Here is a 24910-nt window from a genome sequence, read left to right on the forward strand (position 1 = left end):
CTTCAATTTGTGTAGTTCTGGAGCAAGAGCATTAATAGTAAAATAACGTCGTAGTTGTTGTTCTGGCATTCAGAGTTAGCCTAGCTCCCCGCTCGGGCCATCGGGAGCCGGCCCTGTGGCCCGTACCCCCTCAGCCGTGTATCCGACCCACGCCTGTTTGCTTTGCCCGGGTCCCGCCGCCCGGCAGGGGGCGGTGCCGGCGGAGGCCGCGCGCTGTGCCCGAGCGCCGCTCGGTACCCGCGCGGGCGGCGGTGGGAGTTGGGCCCGGGGCCGCGGGGGACGGGGCGGGCCGGGGGCGGCTCGGTGCGGCCCGGTGCGGCCATGGAGATCGGCACCGAGATCAGCCGCAAGATTCGGGTGAGACAGAAGCCGCCGGGTCGCTCCCTCCGCCCGCAGCAGGAGGCCGGGCCCTCTTGTGGGGGCAGGCCCGGCCGGTGGCTGAGGCACCGGGCTCCGGCCGGCCCCCCGTCACAGCTGCGGGCGGCGGGGTCCTTCGGCCTCGGGACTCCCCGGGGAGGGGCGGGAGCGGGAGAGTCGTTCGTGTGGGAAGCGGAGTCGGGGCACCCCTGTCCCCCGACGGGCAGCTGCCAGGTGCCGTGTCTGTCCCGGGGCTGCGGCTCTCGCCCTGCACAGCCCGGCCGTTCCCGGCGCTGCCCGGGAGGCGCGCAGCTTGGCCGGGAGTGAGCCCACGGTAGCGGCAGGGCCTGTCAGCGGCTCCTGCTCGGCAGTCGCAGTTTGGAAATCCTGGCAGGTTTCTCGTTTCCTTGCTGAGCCGGGAATGACCTTTTATCAAACCATTTTAGATTCTTTTACTTTACACCTTATGAGTCCGGGTGGTCTCTGCTTAAAAAAGAACAGCTGGCACTTGGAGGTTGAATGATAGCGCCAGGAACTGGTCTATCGGAAGTATGGTAGAGAGTGTGGGATTCCGTTACTCTGCTGTCAGCCCCTCGCTGTTAGAACATCCCTATCCTGAGCAGCAGAGAATAGAAAAAGTTAACATGTGAAACCAGCGTGTTCAAACAGTTAATGAGAGAAACTTTGCTAAGCCTCCCACCTCTTTGCAGTTAGAAATACTTTGTTGATCCACCCCTTAAACAATATTTCATTATTTTTTAGGGTGCTATAAAAGGAAAGTTACAGGAGCTGGGGGCTTATGTTGGTAAGTTTTGCCATGTGTTTAGCAATCTTCTCTAGGTCGTTTTTGGTTCATAGGAAAAAAACAGCTTAGCTAATGGAACTTACTATTACTTGTGTTACTGCATACAGAAGCCTTAAGCATGAGAAGAATTACCTGAAGTGCTGGACTAGTAAGAAAGAAAGAGATGTACTTCACAAAATACTATAGTCTAAGCATAAGAGGAAGCCACATGTGAACATAAGTATATGAAGAACTAAAAGAAAATAAGTCAGTCTCATAGTCGTCCCCTTTAGAAATGGTGACAAGGGATTTGAAAGAAAAACCATGATGTGGGTATCTAAGGAAATTTCTTTGAAGCATTAGGAGAAACATTATATAAAGCGAGAGCCTTGCAAATACAGCAGCAGTTAGCTGTGACCACTCTGAGATGGAATCAGTCTTTCTTAGGCATATTAGCTCTTGAATTCAGGGTGAGGTGTTTGTCAAAATTAGGAGAGAGGACAAAGATGAGTGAGTGGCTTAGGAAATTAAATGGCCGCACCAGAAACATTTTGTGGGACAAACATTTAAAATGTAAGAGCTTGAATGTTAAGGGGAAGACTAAGCTACATTGAGCTAATGTTGATAAAATACATGTATCTTAGAGGCAGGGGGAGATTTTATTTTTGTTTGTGACAGGAGGGGGGTGAGCAGTGCGAACGTCTGTGGTCTTGTGGATTTCTTTGTTGTTTCTGAATCCGGGATTAAATGGATATTGTACTTCAGAGCAGCTGTTTTCTGCAGCAGTAAAAGTTGATAACACAGCATTCTGTTGGAAACACAATACCTCAGTCCTGCAGCTGCATTGTTATTGTCTGTGATGCTTCTTGGATTTCAGGTGAAGAAAAGGAATTGAGACCATAATTTAGAGTTCCTGTGAGTTGCAGGGCCAAGTTCAAAGTTTGTAGTTTGAGCCTGAATTCATCTTCTTTCCTGTTTCAAGGGAGGCATTGTGCTTATGGAAAAATGTAATGGCTCCATAGAAGAGAGTTACCTATGGTCTGACATTCTGAGCTCAGCTGGTGCCAAGGAACTGTGTTTAGTAATTTTTTATTGTAAAATTGTCTTTTTTCGCTGTCTCAAAGCTTGTCTTTTTAAGTAACTCCTTTTTTGTTGTTTGTTTGTTCAGGTTTTTTTGCCATCATTCCAGGTTTCAGATTCTCAGTCCTTGATTCTTTGGTTTTTCCCATCTTTCTGAAAAAAAAAAAAAATCTTTCTTGTCTCTAATACTAAGATGCTGGTAGAATACTAGCCATTTTTGATTCCGTCTACAACTGATTATTCTTGCTTTGTTTTCCTTCTGTCTCTTGAATTCAGAGGACAGGTTTCCTGTATTCCCAGGATCAGCGTACAATATCTCTGCAGTTTCTTCTCAGTCGGTCTCTGAACTTCCTTAAATAACTTTATATTCCTTATTGCCAAGTCTGACTTGCCTTGGCCTCTTTTTTCTTTTTAAACCACTGTTTCCAAATTCCTGTGATTTTTCAGGTTTCTTTTCTTGACTAGAGTATTTTTGGGCAACCTTCCAAGTAATGTTTTTCAAAAACTCTTCATTTCTTCTTTCAGGTAACTAGTAAAAAATTGGTTCTCCCTCATTCTAGCTCCTGCACAAGAACCATGCTTTTGTTTCTTTCTGTAACTGCTAGTTCTTTTCTCTTGAAAAGTCTTCTACAACAAGATATGTTGAAACTTACTTGTTGTGTAGAGCTTACAAAGGAAATATTCATTTATTTGAAGCAAAATGGAAACAGTTAATTATGCATCAGCTAGGAAATTTTTCAAAAGGCTGTAGTTTCACATGCAGTTTAAGTTGGCGTAAGCCAACACAGTTACTGAGAAAGTTTCTTTCCTTCTTCTATCATACTGTTACAAGTAATCGTGCTAACTTATGTTTTTACCTGTACTTAAAATATCTTTTTACTTTAGCATGTGTTGAACCACCTGAAGAGCTTATCATGTTTAAAAGTAGCTTGGCCAATAAATAAAATTCAAGTTTCTAGGTCTGAATATCAATCCATCTTGTGCGACTTCTCGTTTACATTGAAAAAAAAACCAAACAAAAAGCAGCAAGAACAAAAGCCCAAACAAACAAAAAGCCACCAAAAAGAAGTTAGGGTTTAAGCTAGGAATGGCTTATGTTGGGACAATTGAGTAGTGGTAGTGCAGGTGCAACGTGTGAATGTTATTTCTGTAGCCTAGGGTAGAGATAAATTATTTACAGTGTATGTAGACATAGAAGAAAGGCAATTCCTTTCATTTGGATTTTGATTTCTATTTTTCATTTTTTAGGTCTTTTAAGTGTTGTGTACTGTCTTAGCTTGATTAAATAAGCACAGCTGTTTAGTGCCTTGGTTCAAATTCATAATTGGAAGTGTATTTCCCAACTGTTTTCACTTACTACTATGTTCATGTCATGCCATGGAGTGGCATTGGAGAGCATGAGATGTTTGATTAAACTAAACTGGAGTCTGTGCTCAGGAGGCACAACTAATGCCTTTGAGCAACGATTGTTTCAGTCAGTCCTTCAGCAGAGGCCAGAGCTAGGCCAAAGTGAAATGCCAAACTCCCCAAACCCTTAATGTATTAATGGTGGGTTCTAAGCACCTTCTTGTGCATTCTGAGGAGTGGGAATACCTTGTATTCAAGGGAATGGGTTTCTCACTGTGTATGAAATTGCATACATTACAGAATAGAAATTCGTGCTCGAGGGTGCTGGGGTTTGTTTTATTTTTGTAGGTAGAAAATCTGGAAGTTAATACAATTTTGATTTGTTTAATGCACATATCAGAAATGGGTATTTCTTTGTTTAGTTTTTGTAACTAAAGGAAATTTGACAAGGATAAGGTGCTGTATTTGGTAATATTTGAGGTGATGAATATTGTAGATGCCTGCTAGTATTCAAGAAAAAGGATATAGGCAGCAGAGTGGCTTTCTTTTATCTTGTCCTTCTTTCTGTTGTGTTTACTCATTTTTTGAATATGTTGATCTTCAGCTTACACTCTCGTGAGTTGATCTTTTATTCCTTGCATGTAGATGAGACTTGTATTGAACCTCAGAGGAAATGGAAGTCTTGTAAATTTGCTTACCTAATCCTCTGCCTGCAGAGTCTTTATAGTAAAACTGGAAAAAAATTTGGTTACATGTTTAAAGATGTTTGCTATGTTTCCATGATTTATTTTACTTTGCAACAACATCTTTCTCTTTCTATTAGATGAAGAGCTCCCTGATTATATTATGGTTATGGTGGCCAATAAGAAGAGTCAAGAGCAGATGACAGAAGACCTTTCCCTTTTCCTTGGAAACAATACCGTCAGGTTTACTGTCTGGTATGTTTGCAAGCTGCTTGTCATGCTTCTTATCAGTAAGCCAGGACTGCTTTCTATAAGTGACACTCAACATTCAAAAAACTTCTATGTCTTCCCATTATGTAATTTACATTAGTGAAAACCTCTACTTTGCATGTCTAATAAGTAAATCAGTTTTAGTCTGGCAGCAGTTGGCTTCCGAGGTGATAATTAGATGGCAAAGGACTGGAGGACTTACATTGTTTGTTTAAAAGCCAGACAGATTTGTGAATGGAGTGCTCAAGTAAGCGAGGGCTGTATGTTGACTTAAAATTATTCCTGCAAAACCCACTGTGAGCATGAGAGCACTGTTCACTGCAGTTAGATGTAAAAGACCAATTTGTTTGCTTTTATGCTAACAGTGCTTCAGATTGCTGTTGTGCATGGGAATTACTATATCAGGGCAGATGAGCAGTGGATCTAATTCTGTGTACTGTCTTTGACAAGGCTTAGCACCAAATGCTTAGGTATTCCCACCTCTCAGGCTTTTTATTTATTACTGCCACGCAACACTAAAAACCAAAAGTAGAACCTCAGAATTACTGTGAGCAGGACAAGTTAGCAACATTTCAGCTCTACTCTCAGCTCCTGACAGTGTAGGTTCATTTACTCCATGCTGCATGACAAACTTAGCTATTACATTTATCATGCATTTTCTAATACTGAATTTGTTTTACAGTGGAAACCTGTGAGTAGATCCACGTTTCAGACATTTGACTCTAGAGATTTTTGTTGCTTTCAGACTTGTGTATTTTTTCAAGTTAATCTTATTTTTGAATCTCATACCTAATAGAGCTTTAAGGAACATTATTTTGTTTTGTATAGATGAGAGAAATATTACAATTTTTATTCTTTTTCAGTTTGTTCTCTTTGACATTTTCATACTGACAGGTTACGTTCACTTTCAATATTTCTTCTGTGTAATTAGTTCCTAGGAGCTTTTCTGTAATTAAAAAGCAGAAATAAACATTTTAGAAATTGGCTGTTACGAAATCATAAACAGTGACAAAAAATGAAAATAGTTCTAGCTATTACAATTCACTGTATTAGCTATTTAAACTGATGGATTTCCAGGTGATGGTGTTACTTGTGTGGATATAGTTTGAGTTTACTTGCACAGGTTTCATTTTTTTCTGCATATTTGTCAAAAATATAATAAAGGAGTACAATTAAGTGTGGACGTCTGTTTTTAAAACTGCACAGGCATTTCTTTGCTGCCTTTTGTGGCCTGCCTAGGTGAAATTTTCGGATTTCACTGTATCAGGAAGTCATGCAGTTGTCTTTCTCACAGTAGTTTTAGGAATCAGACAAATCAGTGAAGATTACAAGTGGATGAGGGTGTAGCTCTTGTACTATGGTTTTGACTGAATCCTGATACACAGTAAGAAAAAACAGGATAATATGTAGCAGAAAACACTTTTATGGCTTTGTAAATGAAACTAAACTTTATAGAAAAAATAATAAATATGTAGAGAAAAGTATTTCAGCAGATAAATCAAGATTATTTTATATATGTATATTTAAAATGGTGTATTGACTATATGCAAATACTATACTGCCAGCTGATTTTGACACCTGCTTAAATTTTAAGCACGGTGACTGTTTTAACCCTAAGTCAGTATTCTCATTTTTTAATATATATGTGTGTGTGTGTAGGGGGGGGGGGGTGTATATATATATATATATATATATAAATACAAACTCAATGTCAGAGTGCTTTATCAGGTAAAGTAAAGGTAGGTGTTGGTTAAAAGAAGGATGGAAAAGAAGACAAGATGAAACCTATGCAGTAAGCTGTAAGGTGACTGGTGGAAAAATGTTACATAGCATTCTAGTTGGGAGTTTTATGTACTTCTATTTCTTGTAAAGACAACCCAGAATATTTATGTTCTTACACAGTGGTTAAACACAGTACTCAGCAAGATATACCTTCCTTGGTTTGTCTCTGTAGCTGGTAGCTTTGGGCCTTCTGGCAGAAGTTTTGCAGCAATTGTGACAGACCTGGCAATCCTGCTGGTTGGCCAGCACTTCTTATTCTGAACCAAGTATCAGATCAGTTACCCTGAGGTCAGTGTGAAAACTGATCTGCATCACCAGAGCTCAGCTGACGAGTGTTCTAGTGAAAGCTCACAAGGAGGACGAGTATAAGCCTTCCTTATCCTCACATGCAGTCTTTCCAATATATTTTTAATATGTTCTTGTTCCTCAGCTCCTAATAGTCAGCCTAAATTTTGGACTTGCCCATGATCAGGTTTGAATTCCAAGTAAGATATGCATTCAAGTGTTGGGTGGGTTTTTTTTGATTTCTCCTCACTGTAATGTGTGTCTATTTTTAAGCAGCCTTACTATATTAAAGCTCTGTAATTTTCTGTGTTACTTCAGTGTAGTGCCTTTTGCATGGGCAAAGGGCAAATTTGGTACCTCACTGAAACGTTTTTGCTCACCAGTGTGTCTCAGAGAGTATGGTATTTACAAAGCAGGCTGGAAAAATCTGAGAATCTTACATGCTATGAGTTTGTACTTAAAATAATGTTTGACTCTGCTGTGTAATTAAAGTTTCATATACCAAGTAAAATTTTAGGCTATGCTTTAGGCTTCTAACAGGTTTTTTGAGTCAATCCTTTTGGTACTTAACTCCACTGATTGTAGTGAAAGGCGGGAAGTACTGGCTTTGGTTATGTAAACCAACTGAATGCCAAAAATAGCTGGCTGATGTGACAAATACTCTGCCTGCATGTACAAGACATACTGGAGGCAAGATACTTTGAGCCTCCCTTTTGGGGTTAAACATACTTTGGTTGATGGAAAGTGAAGTCTTAGATAAATGAGGTGCTTGTCATAGGGGAAAAAAGACAGTGGGTTTCTGAAAAATGGTTAGTCTGAATGTAAGTTAAAGTTCTTTATTTTTTCTTTTTCTCTTTTGCTTCTGTCCTTGTCCGCTGTCTATTTCAGGCTCCATGGTGTTTTGGATAAGCTACGATCTGTGACTACTGGTAAGTAAGAAAATTAATTTTGAGTGAAGATAGGCTATTTTTTCTGTGTAGTGTTACATGTCTAGTGAGTTGCAAAAAAGCGCAGCTCTAGGCTGCTTTGTTAATTTCTGGTTTATATGGTCTTTTGGATCTGGACTGTTAGGAAAATTCCTTTATATTTTGAGATAAAGAGTTTATTTTTGAGTCCAGAGTATATTTCTCTGTATTTCTTGCTGATGTTCCCAGCTGAAGCAACTTTCAGCTTGTATTTTCAGACCTGTGCAATATCTTGTTTGCAGTTTCATAGCTACATTTATTGCAGAATCTGTATTGCTGTGCTTTAATGTAAAAGTGAAAGGTACCTGTCTCCACAGAACCAACCAATGTAAAATCTTCAGAATCTAGTATCTTTGAGAGCAACCTGCTTTCCAGCAAAAGCAGTTCATGTGTGAGTGATGAGAGGAGGCGTGAGGATATCTTGCCACCTCTTGCAGTGTCAAGCACTCGGACTGAAAGAAACGACTCCAGAGTTTCAACCAGCTCACAAGAGCAGAGGAACACTGCTTCAAGGTAAGGCTGCTGGCTACTTCTTAACACACCTTCAGACATCAGTAGTTGTGTGAGTATAGTAGACATTGTAAAGAGTACAGACACTTGGAAAGATACAAGTAGTTTTGAAGACTGAAGCATTGCTACAATTCGTTGTATGAAAAACATTAAATCAGAATTCAGTTCTTTAAGCAACATGTGGGCTTAGATTAATTAACCAAACTGAAAATGCCAATCAGTGTGTTAAATTTGTATAAACAATAATACATTAATGATTCTTCCCTCCTGGCTTTGATTAAAAGACAGTTCTCATTTTCTGGAACGCAGATAACAGTTGCCAATTTCTTCTTTTATCAGGCAGTCTGGTGAAGATGGTTCTGCATCCCGCTTAACATCTGCTGTCAAGCCTTTGAGGGAATTGTCACCTTCTGAAGCTGTAATTGACATTAAACCTGAACCAGATGATCTAATTGATGAAGACCTAAACTTTGTGCAGGAGAATCCTTTGTCACGGAAGAAACCTATTGTGACTGTAACTTATGGTTCTTCTCGTCCCTCAGCTGAGATCTACCGGCCACCAGCTGTCAGGAGTGCAGATGGCAATGCACATGTGCCCAGATTGTCACAGCAGGGCAGCTTGCAGGGGAGTCGGCAGTTAGACACACAAGGCTGCAGGTCTCTGGAAACAGGCCAGCTGTGCAATCCAGAAGCATTTGGCAGCTTAGCAGAAGGTCACAGACCCACCTCCAAACTTGGTGCTGAGAAAGTGGGCAGTGAGGTTGGTACAAGCTAAAGTGTTGCAAAGTTTATTCTTGTTAGGAACCTAAATTACTATGTACACGTCAGTAAAATCTTGACCTCAGAGAAATCAAAAGACTTGTCACTGGTACCAGTAGGTTTGAGATTTCATCCTTTGGGTCCAGTGATAAAAACAGATTTCATAATTTGACATCATTATCTGATAGCTTGCTGCATCTCAGAGTTAATTACCATGTACATCTTCATGTCATATTGACTTGTATTGACAGGTTAGCACATTATAGCATATGATGAATCAGAAATTATAATTCTGATCTTAAGATCATTGAAACAGCATGATCTTCCCTAAGTGCTATGTATACTCCCAGCTTTACACAGTTCTGTAAATCAGGATTTTGGTATGCTATTTTTTAGCCTAGATACATTGATGATGATGATTCTGTTTAGAACCATGTCACTTAAGAATTCTTTGGGATTAATGTTGGACAAGGACAACCTGAAAGGTGATTGCTGTCCTATGTACTTTGGAGGCCAGGCTAAGCCAAGCAGGGGGGTAGTCCTAGCTGATAAGACTATCCATATGATTGAATTAAGAGCCTTTTTTGAGAGGAATGCAGATAGTTATGGCTGCTAATGTTGTAATGAATGTTGGATTGTGGGTGCATGAATGTTTATTGCTGCTCATAAAGTTCTCTGTCTTTGCCACTACTTAGTTCATTATGTATAAGGGATAATGAATTTTATTTGGAAATCCAGAATGCTCTACAAAGATACGTGCTGGTGTCTTAGTTTTTGAGAGCGTAGAAGCGCAAATGAGAATATAGTGATTTATTTAAGGTTGTACATAAATCACTGATGAGTGACTGGAACATCTCTCCTTGCAAATGTTTGAGAAAGGTCTTACGGTATTTTTCTTCTATTACTATTTCACGAATAAGGTCCAGAAGAGACAGCAGGGACTTTGCACTGTCTAAACTGGACCATCCTGACTGTATAAACACTTAACATCCTTTGGAATATGTCAGATTGCTAGAAATTAATCCTTATACTCCTCTGAAATTAGAGATGATAGAGAGGAGAAAGTCATTTATACCGATTCCACTTTTCTCTCAGACTTTGAACACACTCATCTTGAAGGATACCATAAATTTTGTTGGAAAACCCTGGTTTTCTGTAGGTGTTGGATAATTTGTCTCTAAATTAGAGGTTTTTCTTTTTTTTTCCTAGATGTTGTTTACAGTTACGTTTCCAATGAGGTGTTTCAGTGTAAATGTGTCTGATTTTCATATTATCCAATGCTGTCACTTGTATGTGCAGACAGTGCAGTCTTAGACTCGTGCAACTGGAATGGACGTTCTCCATCTCCTGGCTGTAGGTGGAATTGCAGTGCTTTCTTTACTGGCTTATTTATGCTAAATGAGCTGTTTTGCCTGCTCTGTCTGTTGTAGGAGGAAAGCTCCAGGAAGAGACGGCTGCCTGTTGTAAGCTCGGTAGTCAAAGTGAAAAAGTTCTGTAATGATGGAGACGATGAAGAGGAGGAGGAGGACTACGGATTGCGAACAGGAAGCATCTCCAGCAGTGTGTCTGTACCTGCAAAGCCAGAAAGAAGGTACTGAAGATCTCAGTGATTCTGGGTTTTCAAGAACTGATTTAATGAATGAAAACTTTGGAAGTGGGGGAAATCAGTTTGCACTTCTGAAAATTGAGAGACAAAATTTAGTAAGCCATTTTAATATATTGTGAACTATCTCACAACTCTGTGGTTGAGATGCCTGTTTATTCCACTCCTTCACCTTTGATTTTGTAACCTGTTTTCATTATTGCATGTAAGAGGCAATGGAGTGTGAATTTTTACATTATTTGAGTAAAGTTTACTGGCAAAAGAATATTAATGTTGGCATGTTTCAGACCAGGTATTTATTGTGGTAAAATAATTTTTCAGTAATTTGATTTATGTTCAGAAATACTTTTCAAACCAGTTATCACTTGTTCTTTAAGGTGTCTTTCAAGCAGTCTTCAGAGGTTTTTCCTTTTTTTCTGCTCCGTAATTCTGTCTAAATGTCAGGCATTAGTCAAAATACATGTCTTTTGTATCTGATTTCTAACAGTAGAGGAAAAACATTTAAAGTAGAGAAGAGATGGTTCTACTGACCTACAGTGCTAGCTTGTATAAGATCTATTTTAAGCTAATACACTGTATTGAATTTATCTTCAGCACCACAGCCCATTTATCTGATTTTAGCTTCTTTATTGTTGATGTTAAAGACAAGCAGAAAGCATTTTTTTTGCAAATAATATGTTTTGGATAGAGTCAGTCTAATTATGTAGCTGGATCATATTTCTCAGGACGGCTGCATAATTATTGGTGCCAGCACAAACATAGCAACAGGTAACTGGTGGGCAGAGGTGGGAAGAAATTTATGGCAGAGAGGGCCTTTCACATGTAGGATGGTTTTTACAGCAGCATAAGCTGAGAGGTGAAATCACATGTCTGGGCTTCCATTTTTTAGAGTGTTTTCTGGCTCTCTATCTGCTGAGATAATAGATAAACTGAAAACTGTTTTGGATAAAATAATTGTAGATGATGATTTCTGTTAATAATCTGCCTGTGTTAACCTGTTGAAATACTTGTCTAACATGGATACAGTTGCTGTGCAATCCATGTACAATGAATGGTTTTTTTTTATTTCCTTTAGACCTTCATTGCCACCTTCGAAACAGGCCAATAAGAATTTAATACTGAAAGCAATCTCTGAAGCACAGGAATCAGTTACAAAAACAACCAATTATTCCGCTGGTAATTAGCATTGGTTTTGCTTGTGCTAATCTGTATTTCCAAACTCTGTTGTTTAAATCCAAGCTAAGTAGAGCGCTTAGAGATAAGACAGAATGCTAAATAGCAAGTCGGTGATACACATGAGGGATTTACCGTGTCCTGTTTCATTATATTGATGTTCAGCGATGAATTTTGAAAGCATGAACAAGGGAGGAAAGTGGTATTTAAAGTATATTAATCAAGATAGTAAGTCTGTGAAGTGTATAAATACAAAACGGAAGTGCCAGAGTATTCTGAAGTCAGTAGTTGCCAAGGGGAAATTAATCAGAAGTACGCAGGTGGTTTGAACTATTTAATTGATCTCTTTTCCCTTTCTTCACTCTCCTTCTTCCTTCTGAGAGGGGGGAAAGAAAAAGCCAAACAGCAAAAAAATGAAAATGCACTAGATACGGGTAATAGAAGTGCAAAATAATAAGGAATGTAGTGATTGATGTATATATCAGGGCATGTTGATAAGTATCAGGGTATGTATGATGATGTACATTGTCCTTTAACAGCGAGGCTGCAATTTCAGTTCAGTGATTTTAGTTGCAGTTGACACAGCAGTTGAGCAGTTGTCTATGTGTAGGCATTCCATTCTCCTAGCTGGGAGAGACTTCTGCTGAAGAAGGGCAAATCCAGCTGTTGTCTTGTGCTTTCATTTCATTGGGTATTGATAAATCTACATGTCGTCAGCAGGACACGTTACACCTTGCCAGGGAAGGAGCATTCACTAAACTACCTAAACCATGACTCTACACCATCTGAAGTAGGACTGAAAGCTATCCACAGTCTCTTGCCTGCTCTCTCTCAAATTCTGCAAACTAACTGTAAGAAACAGTACTTTGACATGATGCAGGAAGCTCATTCCTGTGTACAAAGCAGTATGGCAGGAAATGAGACATAGCTGGAAAATTCTAAATCAATTAAAACTGTTGATCTTTTTAATAGTGGCGATCTTGTAGTTTGGCTTACCAACATGAGAGTATTTCAGTGGAGAGACCAGAAAGCACCACTTTGTTGTTTAATACAGAGGTGATTTTTGAATTTTATCTGAAGTATCATGCAGGTTCTTCCACTTCAGAAGTAATTTTTTTTTTTTTTGAAGTATTTTGAATGGAATATGGAAGTAAACTAATTTAAAACACACAGGTGAAACAAAACAGTAAATTCATAAATCATGAATCCAGTACTTGAGTAGTACCTTTCAGTTGTTTGCATCAGAAGGTGAATGCTGATCTGATACTCAGCCAAGGGAGGAGTTTAGCTTATCACAACCAGGTCTGACAGTCTTACCAGAAGCCAAGTAAAGAAGTCAACCTGTTATCCTGCTACCCCCAAATTCCAAGCCACAACTATCTGTACAGAGACTTAGAACTACCTGAAAGGAGGGTGTAGTTCGGTCAGGGTGCATCTCTTCCCAAGTAACAAGTGATAGGACCAGGGAAAATGGCCTGAAGTGGTCCTGGTGGAGGTTTAGATTGGATGTTAGGAAAAAGTTCTTCATGGAGTGGGTGGTCAGGCATTGGAACAGGCTGTCCAGGGAAGTGGTGGAGTCACTGTCCCTGAAGATATTTAAGAAAGGTGTGGATGTGGCACTTAGGGACATGGCTTAGCAGTGCACTTGGCAGTGGTGGACTCGGTTTACAGTTGGACTTGGTGATCTTAAGGGTCTTTTCCAACCTAAGTGATTCTATGATTCTGCTGTCATTAAGTTTTGTGTTTTATTTGCAAGTGCTTTAGCAAAGGGTAGCTAGAATCATATGAAGAGACATGATTATCTATGGTTATTTATATGAAAGATGGAATGAAAAGTGATTTCAAAGCTATTAGAAAGTACCACATTAATTATATGTAGAAGTGGATGAATGAGTACTTTGCTGTTGTCACTCTAATCCTTCTCATGCTGTTTTGCCTTACAAATAGGTGTTCTGAAGTGCCACTCAGGGTGCTCTGTGCACATGCACAAATGTGCTTGCACACTAAGAATTTTACAGGTAGATAGAGATGCTTTTTGTGGAGACAGATGCTTGGGATTTTTGTGTGTGTGTGTGTAGGAATTTATTAGAGGTATTTTAGCACAGTATATCTAAAAATAGTACTATTGTGTGATGGGGTAGTATGTAAACGATTTGCCATTGTTTCTCTATTTAAAGTTCCACAGAAACAGACTGTTCCAGTTGCACCAAGAACTCGAATTAGCCCAGAAGAATCACAGTTAGAAGTAATTCATGTGCAAAGCAGACTGCCTGTTCTGAGTTCTCAGCTTCAAGTAGAAGAGCCAAAGGAGCAGACAGTTGAAGAAATTCAAGGTCATCTGATAATATTCTTTAAGAATTTATACTAGGGGATGTCATTTTACAGGCTGAGCAGAAAAAAGGAAAGGAATGCTTTTAATTTTTAAGTCTGCATCAAAAGTTGCATGCAGACCTGTCCTGAAGACCATGCAGCTTTCTAAAGCATGTATGTCAGATAGAGATACATGTATACAAACACACACAGAGACAACCTCAGAGGTGTTAATCAGTAAGTAAAGAAGGTTAACGTGTTTGTGGCATGTCACTGAAGAATAGTTTTGCATAAGCACTTACATTTGGATAACTTCCCTTTTCCCCATCCTTTGCATATTTTCCTTAGTACCTTGTAGGAGTAATTCTGTCACGAAGCTTAAGTGAGAATGAAGATACTCTAGAGTATTTAGGACAATTTTCCAGCATATGAAGTATTTACAGCACATTGTTTTCACACAAAGGGTTCTAGTGTTTTATATTTCAGTTTAAATACAGTAATAGTGTATTTGCTCTTACAGGACAGCTAATACCAGGCTAGCTGTGTCAGCTTTGGTTTTTACTTCTGTTTTGAACCTCCTAAAGGGCATAACATATAAAGGCAGTCAGTGTCTTTTCAGCATGGTTTTGTTATAAAGGATGGGGGGGTTGTCTTTATTAGTCTCAAGGAATCATAGAAGTAAGGTGGGGGAAAAATATTTCTGTAACAAGTGCTTAGTTTATACTTGCTAAGTGTTTAGATATTTAGATAATGGGTAAAATTTGGTTTGAGTAAGCTTTTTGTCATTGTTAAGGAATGGTAAACATTCATTATTTTAAAAAGATACTTGCAGTTGCTTATTTCTCATTTAAATGTATTTGTAATCTTTCTGCCACCACAAAGTAGTTGAAATTGTATTTGTAAAGTATGTAAGAAAAAGCTTTATCAGCCTTTGAATTAATGCACAGAAAATAATTATGCTGAATATTTTCACTCTTTTGCCATTGAAATGGAAATGACAGCTTGCTTAGGAAATCTACAGAGAGCAAAAATAAATTTTTCAAACCATAACTCAAATGTAGAACAGTGCTGCTCTGTTTCAGCTCTTTAAGAAGACCATAAAGCAATCCCTGGTTAGTTGCTTTCCTCTGTGTGTGTTCTCTGAATGGCCAACTCCTCTACAAATGAGGAGGAAGAACTTGGCCTTCATCAGTTGCTGTGCCCACAGACTTCATTTGTACTGAGCAGTGATTATGGGAATGAGTAGTGTCTTGCAGTACCTAGATTTTGCCATGTTACTGTTCCTGAAACAAGAAGAAGCGGGCTCATAATAATGAGAATGGCTTTTTGTTGTTGTTAAAAGTGTGAATGTTTTGTTGTTGATCTTTTTTTTTAAATTCAAAGAATTAGAGAGTGTGCCTCAGTTCTCTAATCTATAGTTTCATGTTGACATGCAGTAAAATATGCTTCTTATTGCTTTTTTTTTTAGGAATTGAACAAAAGGAGCTCTCTTCTCGGCTTCAGATTGATCCTATGATTGAAGATACCTTGCAAGTGACTCAAGGTTAAGTCTTGTGATCTTTTATTTTCAAATCTTTTATTACTTGCCAGTGAATGTTAAGATGCTCCTTTTTAATTAAGTATACTGATTTCTACAATTTTCTAGTTTCTACATCTCTAAGGAATGAATGCATTACATTAGTAGCTGTTCAAAGAATGAGAGATTGTGATGGGGGCTGGACCCCCTTCCATGCTGTTTCAGCATAGCCATTCCATTTACAAAATTTCCTGATCTGGCCTAATATGACTTATGGGTTCTGTTGATCCACCTCTGTGTAATTAACAGGGAAGTAAAAATGTTTTCTGGAAGCTACTAGGAAGAAATTAAAACAGTAAAATTAGCTTATTGACCATATAAATTGATACTAAAAATATGCTATGAGTTGATAGTACAACTACCTCCTTATTTTACTCTTTTCTTTGTAATTTTTCTCCCAATGCAGATTACTGTGACCCAGAATCTATGGTGCATTCAGATACTCGGTCATTTATCCTGAAGAAGCCCAGATTATCAGAGGAAATGGCGCCACAGAATCAGCAATTGGGCAAGAAGGGCACAGAGGCAGTGCGAGTTCACTCAGGACGTCTAATACAGACAAGGTAAAAAGCTACTTCATTTAGGACTGTTACTAGTCAAATTGCTTGTTTGTGGTTTAGATGGAGTCGTTTGGTCATACTTGTGCTTTGTCAGTCCAGTCAGGAGGTGTGAAATCATGGAAAATGGACTGACATTGAATAGCAGAAGAAAAAAAGCAGGGACAAAAAGCCTCTCAGAAATCCTTCTAAATGGAAAATAATCCCAGGTTCAGCTGAGCTTGAGCATGTCTTTGATTTGCAAGAAAGAAAAAGAAGGAACTGAAAAGTACTGCTCTTTTTTTCTGGTTTCTGAAATCTTAATCAAGTAGTCATTTTCCTTAAATTGCCTTTAGTTTTATACCTGTTTCACCCTTGGATTACATTTCTTAAGAAACATCTTCTAACACAGTATTGAGTGGTGAATCCTGGACAATGACTTAAGCCCTCCTTATGGGAGAGTTTGACCAAGAGAAGCTTTAAGTTCATGTCAGCCTCAAACGAAGTTCCAGGTAACAAATAGTCCTACCTGTTGAGAGTTAAAGCCACTCCGATCAGCGTGATGAGCTTCATCACGTGGGCTGCTGTGCTTGAGAAACTGCTGGTGTTTCCTTCCTGTGAGTGGCTTTCAGCAGCCTGTGTTAATTGAAAATAAAACCAACACTGAACAAATAAACCCAAAAGGGTAACCTGGCAATGTTGAAAGCTGTGACTGTGCTACAGGAGAGAGGTGAATTTTTGCGTGTGAATAGGTCAGTTTCTGATCTCTTCAATCTGAAAGTTTTAGCTCATGCTGTTTTTAATGTGCTGGTTTCTCCTTAAAGGCATTCTACAGTGTACTTACTTTTAGCCTCATTTCATAGAGAGGCAAAGTTTATCCCATTGCTGTTTGTCAAAGATGAGAACTCCACAGTTCTCCAAATACTTAGAGTTACCTGTCATTCAGGAAATCCCTCAGGTGAAATGGATAGGATGGTGAAAGGCTGGAGAAAATGTATGTGTCCCCTGTTTTAATGCTCCCTCTTACCCACACTGACTGCTGTCAGATACAGGACACTAGGCTAGACTGACTTTTCAGTCAGGCTGGGTGTTAAAGTTCTTAGTATCAGTATCTCAATCCTCTCATCCTAGTTCTAAAAACTTTAACACCACTGTTTCATAATGTGCTTTTCGGTAATTTTGAGGAGACACATGTTTTGTGTGTTGAAAGGTTTGTAATTCCAAGAATGGTATTTGCCCTCTTTTTTTGTCTCAAAACTGTAAATTCCACAGGACTGACTGTTTGTAAATGAGCTTTTGGATCTGTCTGTTGAGAAGAATGCAACAGACTGAACTGTACCTGAGAGCTGTAGCTCTTATTAGTGCCTCAGGGAGACAGGAAGGCAAACTGTTAACTGGAGTGCATTACCAGTAATTACTAAAAGGTCTGTTACCGCTTGACTCCCATTGATAAGGTTGTACTACTTTCACTTACTAGCACCACTCACATTCACTCAAACCTCTTGAGTCAGAAAATCTAAATTTACTACATTTCTTTGTTTGATAGAGACCAGCTTGCACAGCCAGAGAAACCTGCTAGTCCCAAGTTCATTGTGACGCTGGATGGTGTGCCCAGTCCACCAGGATATCTTTCTGATCAGGAAGAGGAAGATATGTGTATAATGGAAGGATTAAAGCCAGTTACCCAGCACATGTGTGCTGGCAGAGGATTAAAAGGTCTTCGGGCACAGCAGATGCAAATTGTAACCAGGCAGCTGGAGAACTGTGACGGTAATAATACTGACCAACAAGATCTAACACTGGTGTGCTGCTTTGATCATGGCTACACCTCCTGGATATATCAGTCTTAAGAAATCAAAGTGATGGTGTTTATTTTTCAAATTAGAATATTCTTTAGGCAGATGAAATGTGGGAGTTTAGTGGGACCACCTCTTAAGAAGCCTTTATCTTGGCATACTAGAGCAATATTGCACATGGTAGTTCTCTACACATCTCAGTATTGGTAAAATTGGGTGGGTTTTTTTTTTTTTTTGCAAATGTAGTTGGTCTTTATTGCCAGAAATCTGTGCTTCTGGTTGACCTATTATGATTTGTCCCTGTGCTGATGGACAGGAGATGTTGCAGTTAACATATTGACATGCTTTGAACTTTTAAAAATATGTTGGTATTCATGTTTCTGTCTAGGGTTGTGACATCAAAAAGAGCCTGTTAAATGTAAGGTGTTTGTAGAGTCCAGTGGCTAGAATTTGAAAGTAGAACTTAACAGTGCATAATTTTACATGATGGTTTCTATATTCTCTTTCTATATTTCTTTTGAATAACATGGGAAATTGCTTGCTGAACCATATGTTTTTGCATTGTTTAGAATGCTGGCATTCTGGGTGATGAAAAACACAGGGGCTACTGTTTTGTCATGGGCGTGTTGAATACAAAGCCTGAGGGCTTTGCTTGGATTCATGTTTTTTAGTTAGCTTTCTTAAGAAAATAAAGATCCTTATTTTCCATAGTAGCAGTGTATCCAAATTTCTGAACTAAGTAAAGAATACTATTTGATGCTGTACTGAGAACCCTTAAATTTCATGGATCCAGCTGTAAATGTGTAATGCAATTATGAGAGAACCGTAGCAAAAGATCTTTAAGTCCGTGTCCTTTCAGTTGTCCTGGCTATAGAAGTACTGCACATATTAGGCAGTCTTAAAGATTAAGGGAATGTTGTATATCCATGCACTTTACTAGCACAGAGAAATGGTCATTAGAGTACATCCTTGCAAATCCATGCTTTTCCATGTGTAGCCTCATACTCCTCACCAAAGCTGTTTGGAGAGTGTTGCCAATACAGTCCTAGCTCTGTTAAGGATTCCTGTGAAGTAGCATGGATGTGACTGAAGTTCACACACAATCAGATCTGTGTGGAAGAGATCTGTACGAGCCAGTGTGGTTCTACAACAGGATACCATTATTTGGCTTTGGTGTGTTGCAAGGAGAAGGCATCAATGAGGCTGATGAGGAATGAAGCTGGAGCAATTTGTGTCATTAGTAGGATCAGAGAGGGGAGTCTAGGCAGTCCTGGGAAACTTTGAAAAGCCAAAGGTTTAGGCAGATTTGGGAAAACAAGACAACAGCGACATGTACAATTGTCTGAATGTGGAGAATAAGGTTTTAAAAACAATGTTAAATAGGAGAAAGTCAAACTCCCATGTTCCCGTAAGAGTAGTGAAGGTATGGAATGTTTCAGCTTAGAATTTCTTAAAATACTTTTTGGATTGGAGAATGGGTTCAGTTCAGAACTGAAGTGTCTGAAGAAATTACATGAAAGTGGTTGTTTTTCAGTATATGCCCTCATAATAAGAAATCTGATTAGCGTAAAAATGGATTCTTAACTTTCATCTCTTAAAATAATTTTCTAGAGCAAAAAGTATCTTGGAGAAAGGAAGCATGGCTATAATCAAGTCATGGCTCAGTAGAACAGTCATAACTCAGATTCAGTTGTCTTGTCTGTTCAAGTCTTTGAATAAGTTTGGATTTGCAAAGAAAATTGATTTATTTTGCTTGTAAACAGTGCAAATTCAATCTTTTATCACCGAAAGGCAGTTTTCAGTCCAGTATTATGACTTTTCACTTTATGGTTTTGGAAATTTTCTTCAGAAAATATGATTGTACATAAACTTGTACTGTCATGAGTTTTTTGATTAAGAGAGAGTAGAAGTACAGCGAATTTTGATTATGCTAGATTGCTTACACCAAATTGCTTATAGAATCATAAAGATCCCAGCTTGGGGTTGTTTTTTTTTCTTCTTTCTTACCCTCCTAGTTGAAATGGAAGACTTAAGTGTACTACAAAAGCAGGAGAAGGTGCTGGAGCGCTGCAAGTTCTGGCCTGCCTGTAAAAATGGAGATGAATGTGTGTACCATCACCCCACACTACCTTGCAAGTGAGTAGTACAGAGCTCATCCACTTGATACGCTGTTTTGATTTTTATTCCAGTGTTACAAACTTCTGCTCTGTGTCAGTAGAAAGTCAGTAGATGACAGGCACAAGCCTGTCAGGGTGGGATCAGAGCTTGTTTATCATACTATAATTCCTTCTGTTTTACACCTGTCTTCCAAGTGTCAGAATACAGGGATGGCAGCTGTGCCCTTGCAGAAGAAAGCTTTAGTTTAGAGTACAGGCTGGTGTTTCTGAGTTGCTTAAAGATGCAGGAATTAGTATCTTAAAAGAACAGGCCCTCTTCTGCCAGCTGTCACAGTGCTTTTGAACCTTAGAATATCATTACATAGTAATGCAGTGATTGTGGGTTCTAAATTTGAAAGCAAAGGCGAGCTCTTGAATGTGCCCTGTGCCTTGGATTTCTCTTCCGTAAGCAGCAAGTGTCTAGAAAAACAATGTTTGTTTTGAGGTACCTGTTACCAGATTGGGTGACTTCAGTTACTTGGACATTGGAATTATCCTTTAAAATCTGGTGTAACTAAATTCAAAATAAAACTCTTCAGAGAAAAAAGGTGTTACTTAGGGAACTCTGCACCCCTCTCTGGGAAGGTCTGATTCCACAGTGCCTTTGCCACTCTGTGCCACACACTAAGAGTGTCCTGGCTTGCACTAAGGAGCTTGAGACCAAACTGCCCTGAGAGTGAGGTGGTTGAATTGTTCACTGCATAGAGGGAGTGCTGCAGGAAGGGAAGCTGAGTGCAGGTGTGCGGGTGCACAGCTCGTGCACTAAACCACGTGCCCCACTTGGGAAGGAACCAACACATGCCTGAGCTCCGCTGCACCTCTGTGATATTTTGGCTTTTGTGTGTAACAGATGTTTGGGGATTTTGCTCCAGGTATGAGCTTTTGACTCAATTTCTTTTCCTTCAGAGTTTTTCCTAACTGCAAATTTGCTGATAAATGCCTGTTCATCCATCCAAACTGTAAATACGATGCAAAGTGCACTAAGCCAGACTGTCCTTACACTCACGCCAGTCGACGAACCCCACATCCATCTCCTAAACCAGGTGAGCTCATCTTGTTTTCTGAGCTTTAAATGAAAGTGCTGACGGGACAACAGTATTTTTGGAAACAGAAACTGACAGTGATGAAAAAACATTTTTTTGCTTGAGTTGACCTAATTTTCTTACAACTCTTCATGCAAGATGAAGAATAATAATCCAGTGTTACTGCAAAAACTGTTACCAGAAAAATCCCCCAATGCTCTTATGCAAGAGTCCATATGAAGTCTGTGCAAAGCCCAAGTGGTGACTTGCACAAGTTACCCATTTCTCTGAAGGGATTAGCCAGCACTGCAATTTTACTCAGATTTGTTTCTTAAATTGGACACATGTTGTACCAAGGGCTTGTGACACACGTTGAAAACAGAGGCTTCTGCCTTTGAACATTTTTTTCTTTAATGCCAGTGTAGGAGTGAAGTTGGTGTGATGAGATGACTTTCAGGGTGAGGTTACTCAGTGAAGGCAATAGCTGTGTTTGATATGGGTTGGTGTTGCTGAGCCTTTGAACCGTGCCGAGATGCAGGGCCTTTGCTGCATGATCTTTTGGAAGTAATTTAGCCCTTGGTCACAGTTCAGTGCAGTTCTGTTACCCTGCCAGAAACCAAGTACAATGTGCTTGTTTCTGGTGTCATTTCCAGCAGCTCCCTGTATTCCTGGAAAGTGCAGTGCCCGTGCTTTTCAGTCCAGTCAGTTGAAACTCTAACAGCTTGCTGCTGTCTAAATTTAATATTTGCGATTCTCTGCCAACCAGAATCTCAGTGTAATTTCTTGGAAGTTTTGCCTTGACCATGGTACTTCCTTTCCTGAAATGGTGAAGAACCAAGTTAAATGATTACCTGATATCCTTGTTCTATTCCAGGATCCACTAACTGCATTGGGATATGCTGTCTGTATTTGTTGCTGAACTTTGATGTATTATAAGGAAGGATTGATATATTTAAGGTTGTGTGGAGCTGTCTTAAAAAGGCAATTTATTCTGATCCAGACTCACTTCCTGTTGTTTTCATTTCTACTATTAGCACCCCTGCCCACACTGTCCATATCCTCCAGTAGTCCGCTGTGCAAGTTTTTTCCAGCTTGTAAGAAAATGGAATGTCCATTTTACCACCCAAAAGTAAGATATATCTCTTATCTTCCTTCCTTTCTAGAAAGAGACTTGAAATATGCTACTTTGGGAAGGAAATGTTACTAGGATTTAACACTTTTTGCTTTTACTTTTCACACTTTAACTTCTGCTTAGAAGCAGAATATGCAAAACTTAGTGACTTAAGGAATTTGAAAAATTACACTTTTAAGTAATCTTTCTACCAGATGCTGCTGGGGACCTTCAAACAGGCCATATCTCTTTTCAAAATATGCCTAGCCAGGATGCGGGGGGCAGAGGAGGAGCCTGTTTGGAAGGAATATGTCTCAAGACTCTTGACTCTTCCTTCAGATATGCTGCAATATACAAAAACTTTAAAGATTGCCCAGTTACCCTAAAGTGTATCAATGTAATTTATGTACTACAGCAATCTATTACTTGGGTACTTCTACAGAGTTGTCCCTGAATCTTATGCCAGGAAGTTTAGTGCTTTTTCTAGCCCTAACAATGCTGAAATACCCGGGCTCAGATATTACTAACCAGATACTTTGGGCCTTTCTCCCTCCTCAGATAATGCTGGGGTCATGCTCCCAACTTGTACACAAAGCTCAATTCAAACTGAACTCTTGTGAACCTTTGAAAGCAAAGGAATTCCACCTGTCAGTGCAGTGGCAGTTTGGGAGCATTAAATTCGTAGTTGGTACTTCTTAAAAAGGATTTTTTGTCACTGGGTTGTGCTGGTTGCACTGGTGGAGGAGGGTGTTGGTTCAGTTGTGGGTCAGATGTGTTACAGAGTGATATGAGGTCGCAGTGCAGCTGTGTTCAGAGCAGGCAGCCAGCACTGAGCAGCCTCTTCTGAAATACTTTTGTTTTAGCATTGTAGGTTTAATACACAGTGTACGAGACCAGACTGCACTTTCTACCATCCCACTGTTGCTGTACCTCCACGCCATGCCTTGAAATGGACGCGAACTCAGACCAGGTGAGAAACACTCTAAACCTAACCAAGAACAATAAAAAGTATATTATGATATTACTAATGTAGTTTTACTCAGAGAAGTAATGTGTGTGAGGAACAAGAAAGATTATATGAAGAAAGATACCCCTTGTGGGCAGCTTTCTTTTAAAGACAACTCTTTGCTGTTTCGTTGTAGTTGTATAAACATTAACTAATGTGATGCAACTCTGATAAAGAAGTGCCCTGCAGCTGGGATAGGGCAGAGTCACTGGAATTCTGACCTGGACAGGTTGTGTTTTCTGAGTTGTATTTGAATAAAGCTGAAAATCCTTTTACCCTTGTTTTATCTTGTGTCTGAACTGTCTTTTCCACAACAGGTTCAGCTGCTTCTTTGTTTCTGGCAGAGCAGCTCCTTCCTGTCACCTACCCATGATTTCATAAACAGTAGCGAACTTCCCAAAGCTGCAGCTATGGGCCTGTTCTAACCCTCACATGATTTAATGATCTTTTCACTCCAGCTAAATGCCATCTGCAAAGGTTTTAACCATTACAGGGTAGGGCACAGAGCAGTTCTTTAATCATCTTTACAGAGGGGTAGAATTGTTCCTTATGGAATTGTTTTTTTCTTCCTCCTCAGTGAATGAGTATGATACAACCTGGGACTGAGCTTTGCCTCCTCTGGACAGTAGAGGACAGGAAGATTAACCACCAGGGCACACAGGATGCTAGGAAAGACTCATGCATTTTGGACTTTGAATATACATTGTTTTCATAAAACAAGGTTGATTGCATACTTGAAATGTCTCTAATTTTCCAAGTTTGTAAGTTTGGGCAATTTTACATTTTTTTTACACTGTAAGAAAAAAGCATCTGTGTAAGAAAAGTTTTACTTTAAATTCCATTAAAAACCTTCAAAGCACATTTTGTGTCCTGTTTGGGTAATGTTCCTTATTGAAGATTTGGTGTGTTGAAGAAGAAAATGGGGCAGCAGAAGCACTTAGAAAGCATGTGTTGGGATCATACTGGAAGTACTTTTTGTCCAGGAAGTGTTTGGTACAGTGCCCACGACTGCACTGCTGTCCCAGCACCCTGGGACTGAGCTCTCCACCCCAGCACAGGCACAAAACAAATGCTTTGTCTTTTGGGTGTTTTTCCAGCGCAGTGCTCGTCACAATCCTTCTGCTCTTTAAAATGGTGAAAAAAAGACAAGGGAAACAAACCAGTTCAGAACAATTAAAGAATTACTGATAGTTCTCCACTTGAAAATCCTATGAACTGCCACTTCACTTAAAAATAAATACTCTAAGATGTCTCCATTTATACCAAGAAGAAAGTACTTCTGAACTTTCTTCTAAGGAATTCTTTTTTCCTACTGGGCCCACTGTGGTTTTCTTCAAGAAGGTTCCCGTGCCTTGCATGGTAAAAAAAGAATCCACACACGTCCATAAATATGTTTAAGTGATATTAAAATAATGAAAAGTGTTGAACAGTAACATAAATGCACTTTTTTATTAAATCTTTTTTATATTTTGGGGAACTACATTTTCACAAAAATATACAAAAGAATTTCTTTTTACAAATATTTACATTCAATATCAGAAAACAATGATAGCTACATATTTTAAACTTATATTTCACAAATATAGTCTTGAATTCTGAAACTTAACACTCCAGGAAAAGTTGTGGTTTTTTTTTTTTTTTAAATAAAGTACTCAAAGTTCATATTCAAATTTAAAAAAATCTTAATTAATGCAAAAATCTGACATTTAATTTTTTTATATATATATATACTTTAAATAAACATACAACATTGTTACAGGAATTAGATGTTCATGGTGGAAACCAGAATGGAGTACAGT

The 24910-nt window shown here is 39.2% G+C and overlaps 1 protein-coding gene across 3 annotated transcripts; it reads left to right on the forward strand.

Moving 5' to 3' along the window:
- The first annotated feature begins 247 nt into the window (after positions 1–247).
- Positions 248–23972, forward strand: ZC3H14 (zinc finger CCCH-type containing 14). Of its 3 annotated transcripts, XM_082284172.1 has the most exons (17): positions 248–357; positions 1120–1162; positions 4392–4506; positions 7477–7517; positions 7871–8066; positions 8403–8823; positions 10253–10413; positions 11501–11601; positions 13776–13931; positions 15377–15451; positions 15891–16047; positions 17567–17790; positions 19832–19952; positions 20879–21015; positions 22029–22123; positions 22969–23075; positions 23689–23972. In XM_082284172.1, exons 1-17 carry the CDS (start codon positions 322–324, stop codon positions 23693–23695), a joined length of 2193 nt encoding a protein of 730 aa, XP_082140298.1. In that variant the 5' UTR covers positions 248–321; the 3' UTR covers positions 23696–23972. The 3 variants fall into 3 exon arrangements, with proteins under 3 accessions (XP_082140298.1, XP_082140300.1, XP_082140299.1); XM_082284174.1 differs by lacking the exon at positions 13776–13931; XM_082284173.1 differs by lacking the exon at positions 1120–1162 and having other exon boundaries at positions 279–357.
- The last annotated feature ends 938 nt before the right edge of the window (positions 23973–24910 follow it).

The sequence above is a fragment of the Coloeus monedula genome (assembly GCF_965178545.1).
Source record: "Coloeus monedula genome assembly, chromosome: 6".
In the NCBI taxonomy this organism is placed as follows: domain Eukaryota; kingdom Metazoa; phylum Chordata; class Aves; order Passeriformes; family Corvidae; genus Coloeus; species Coloeus monedula.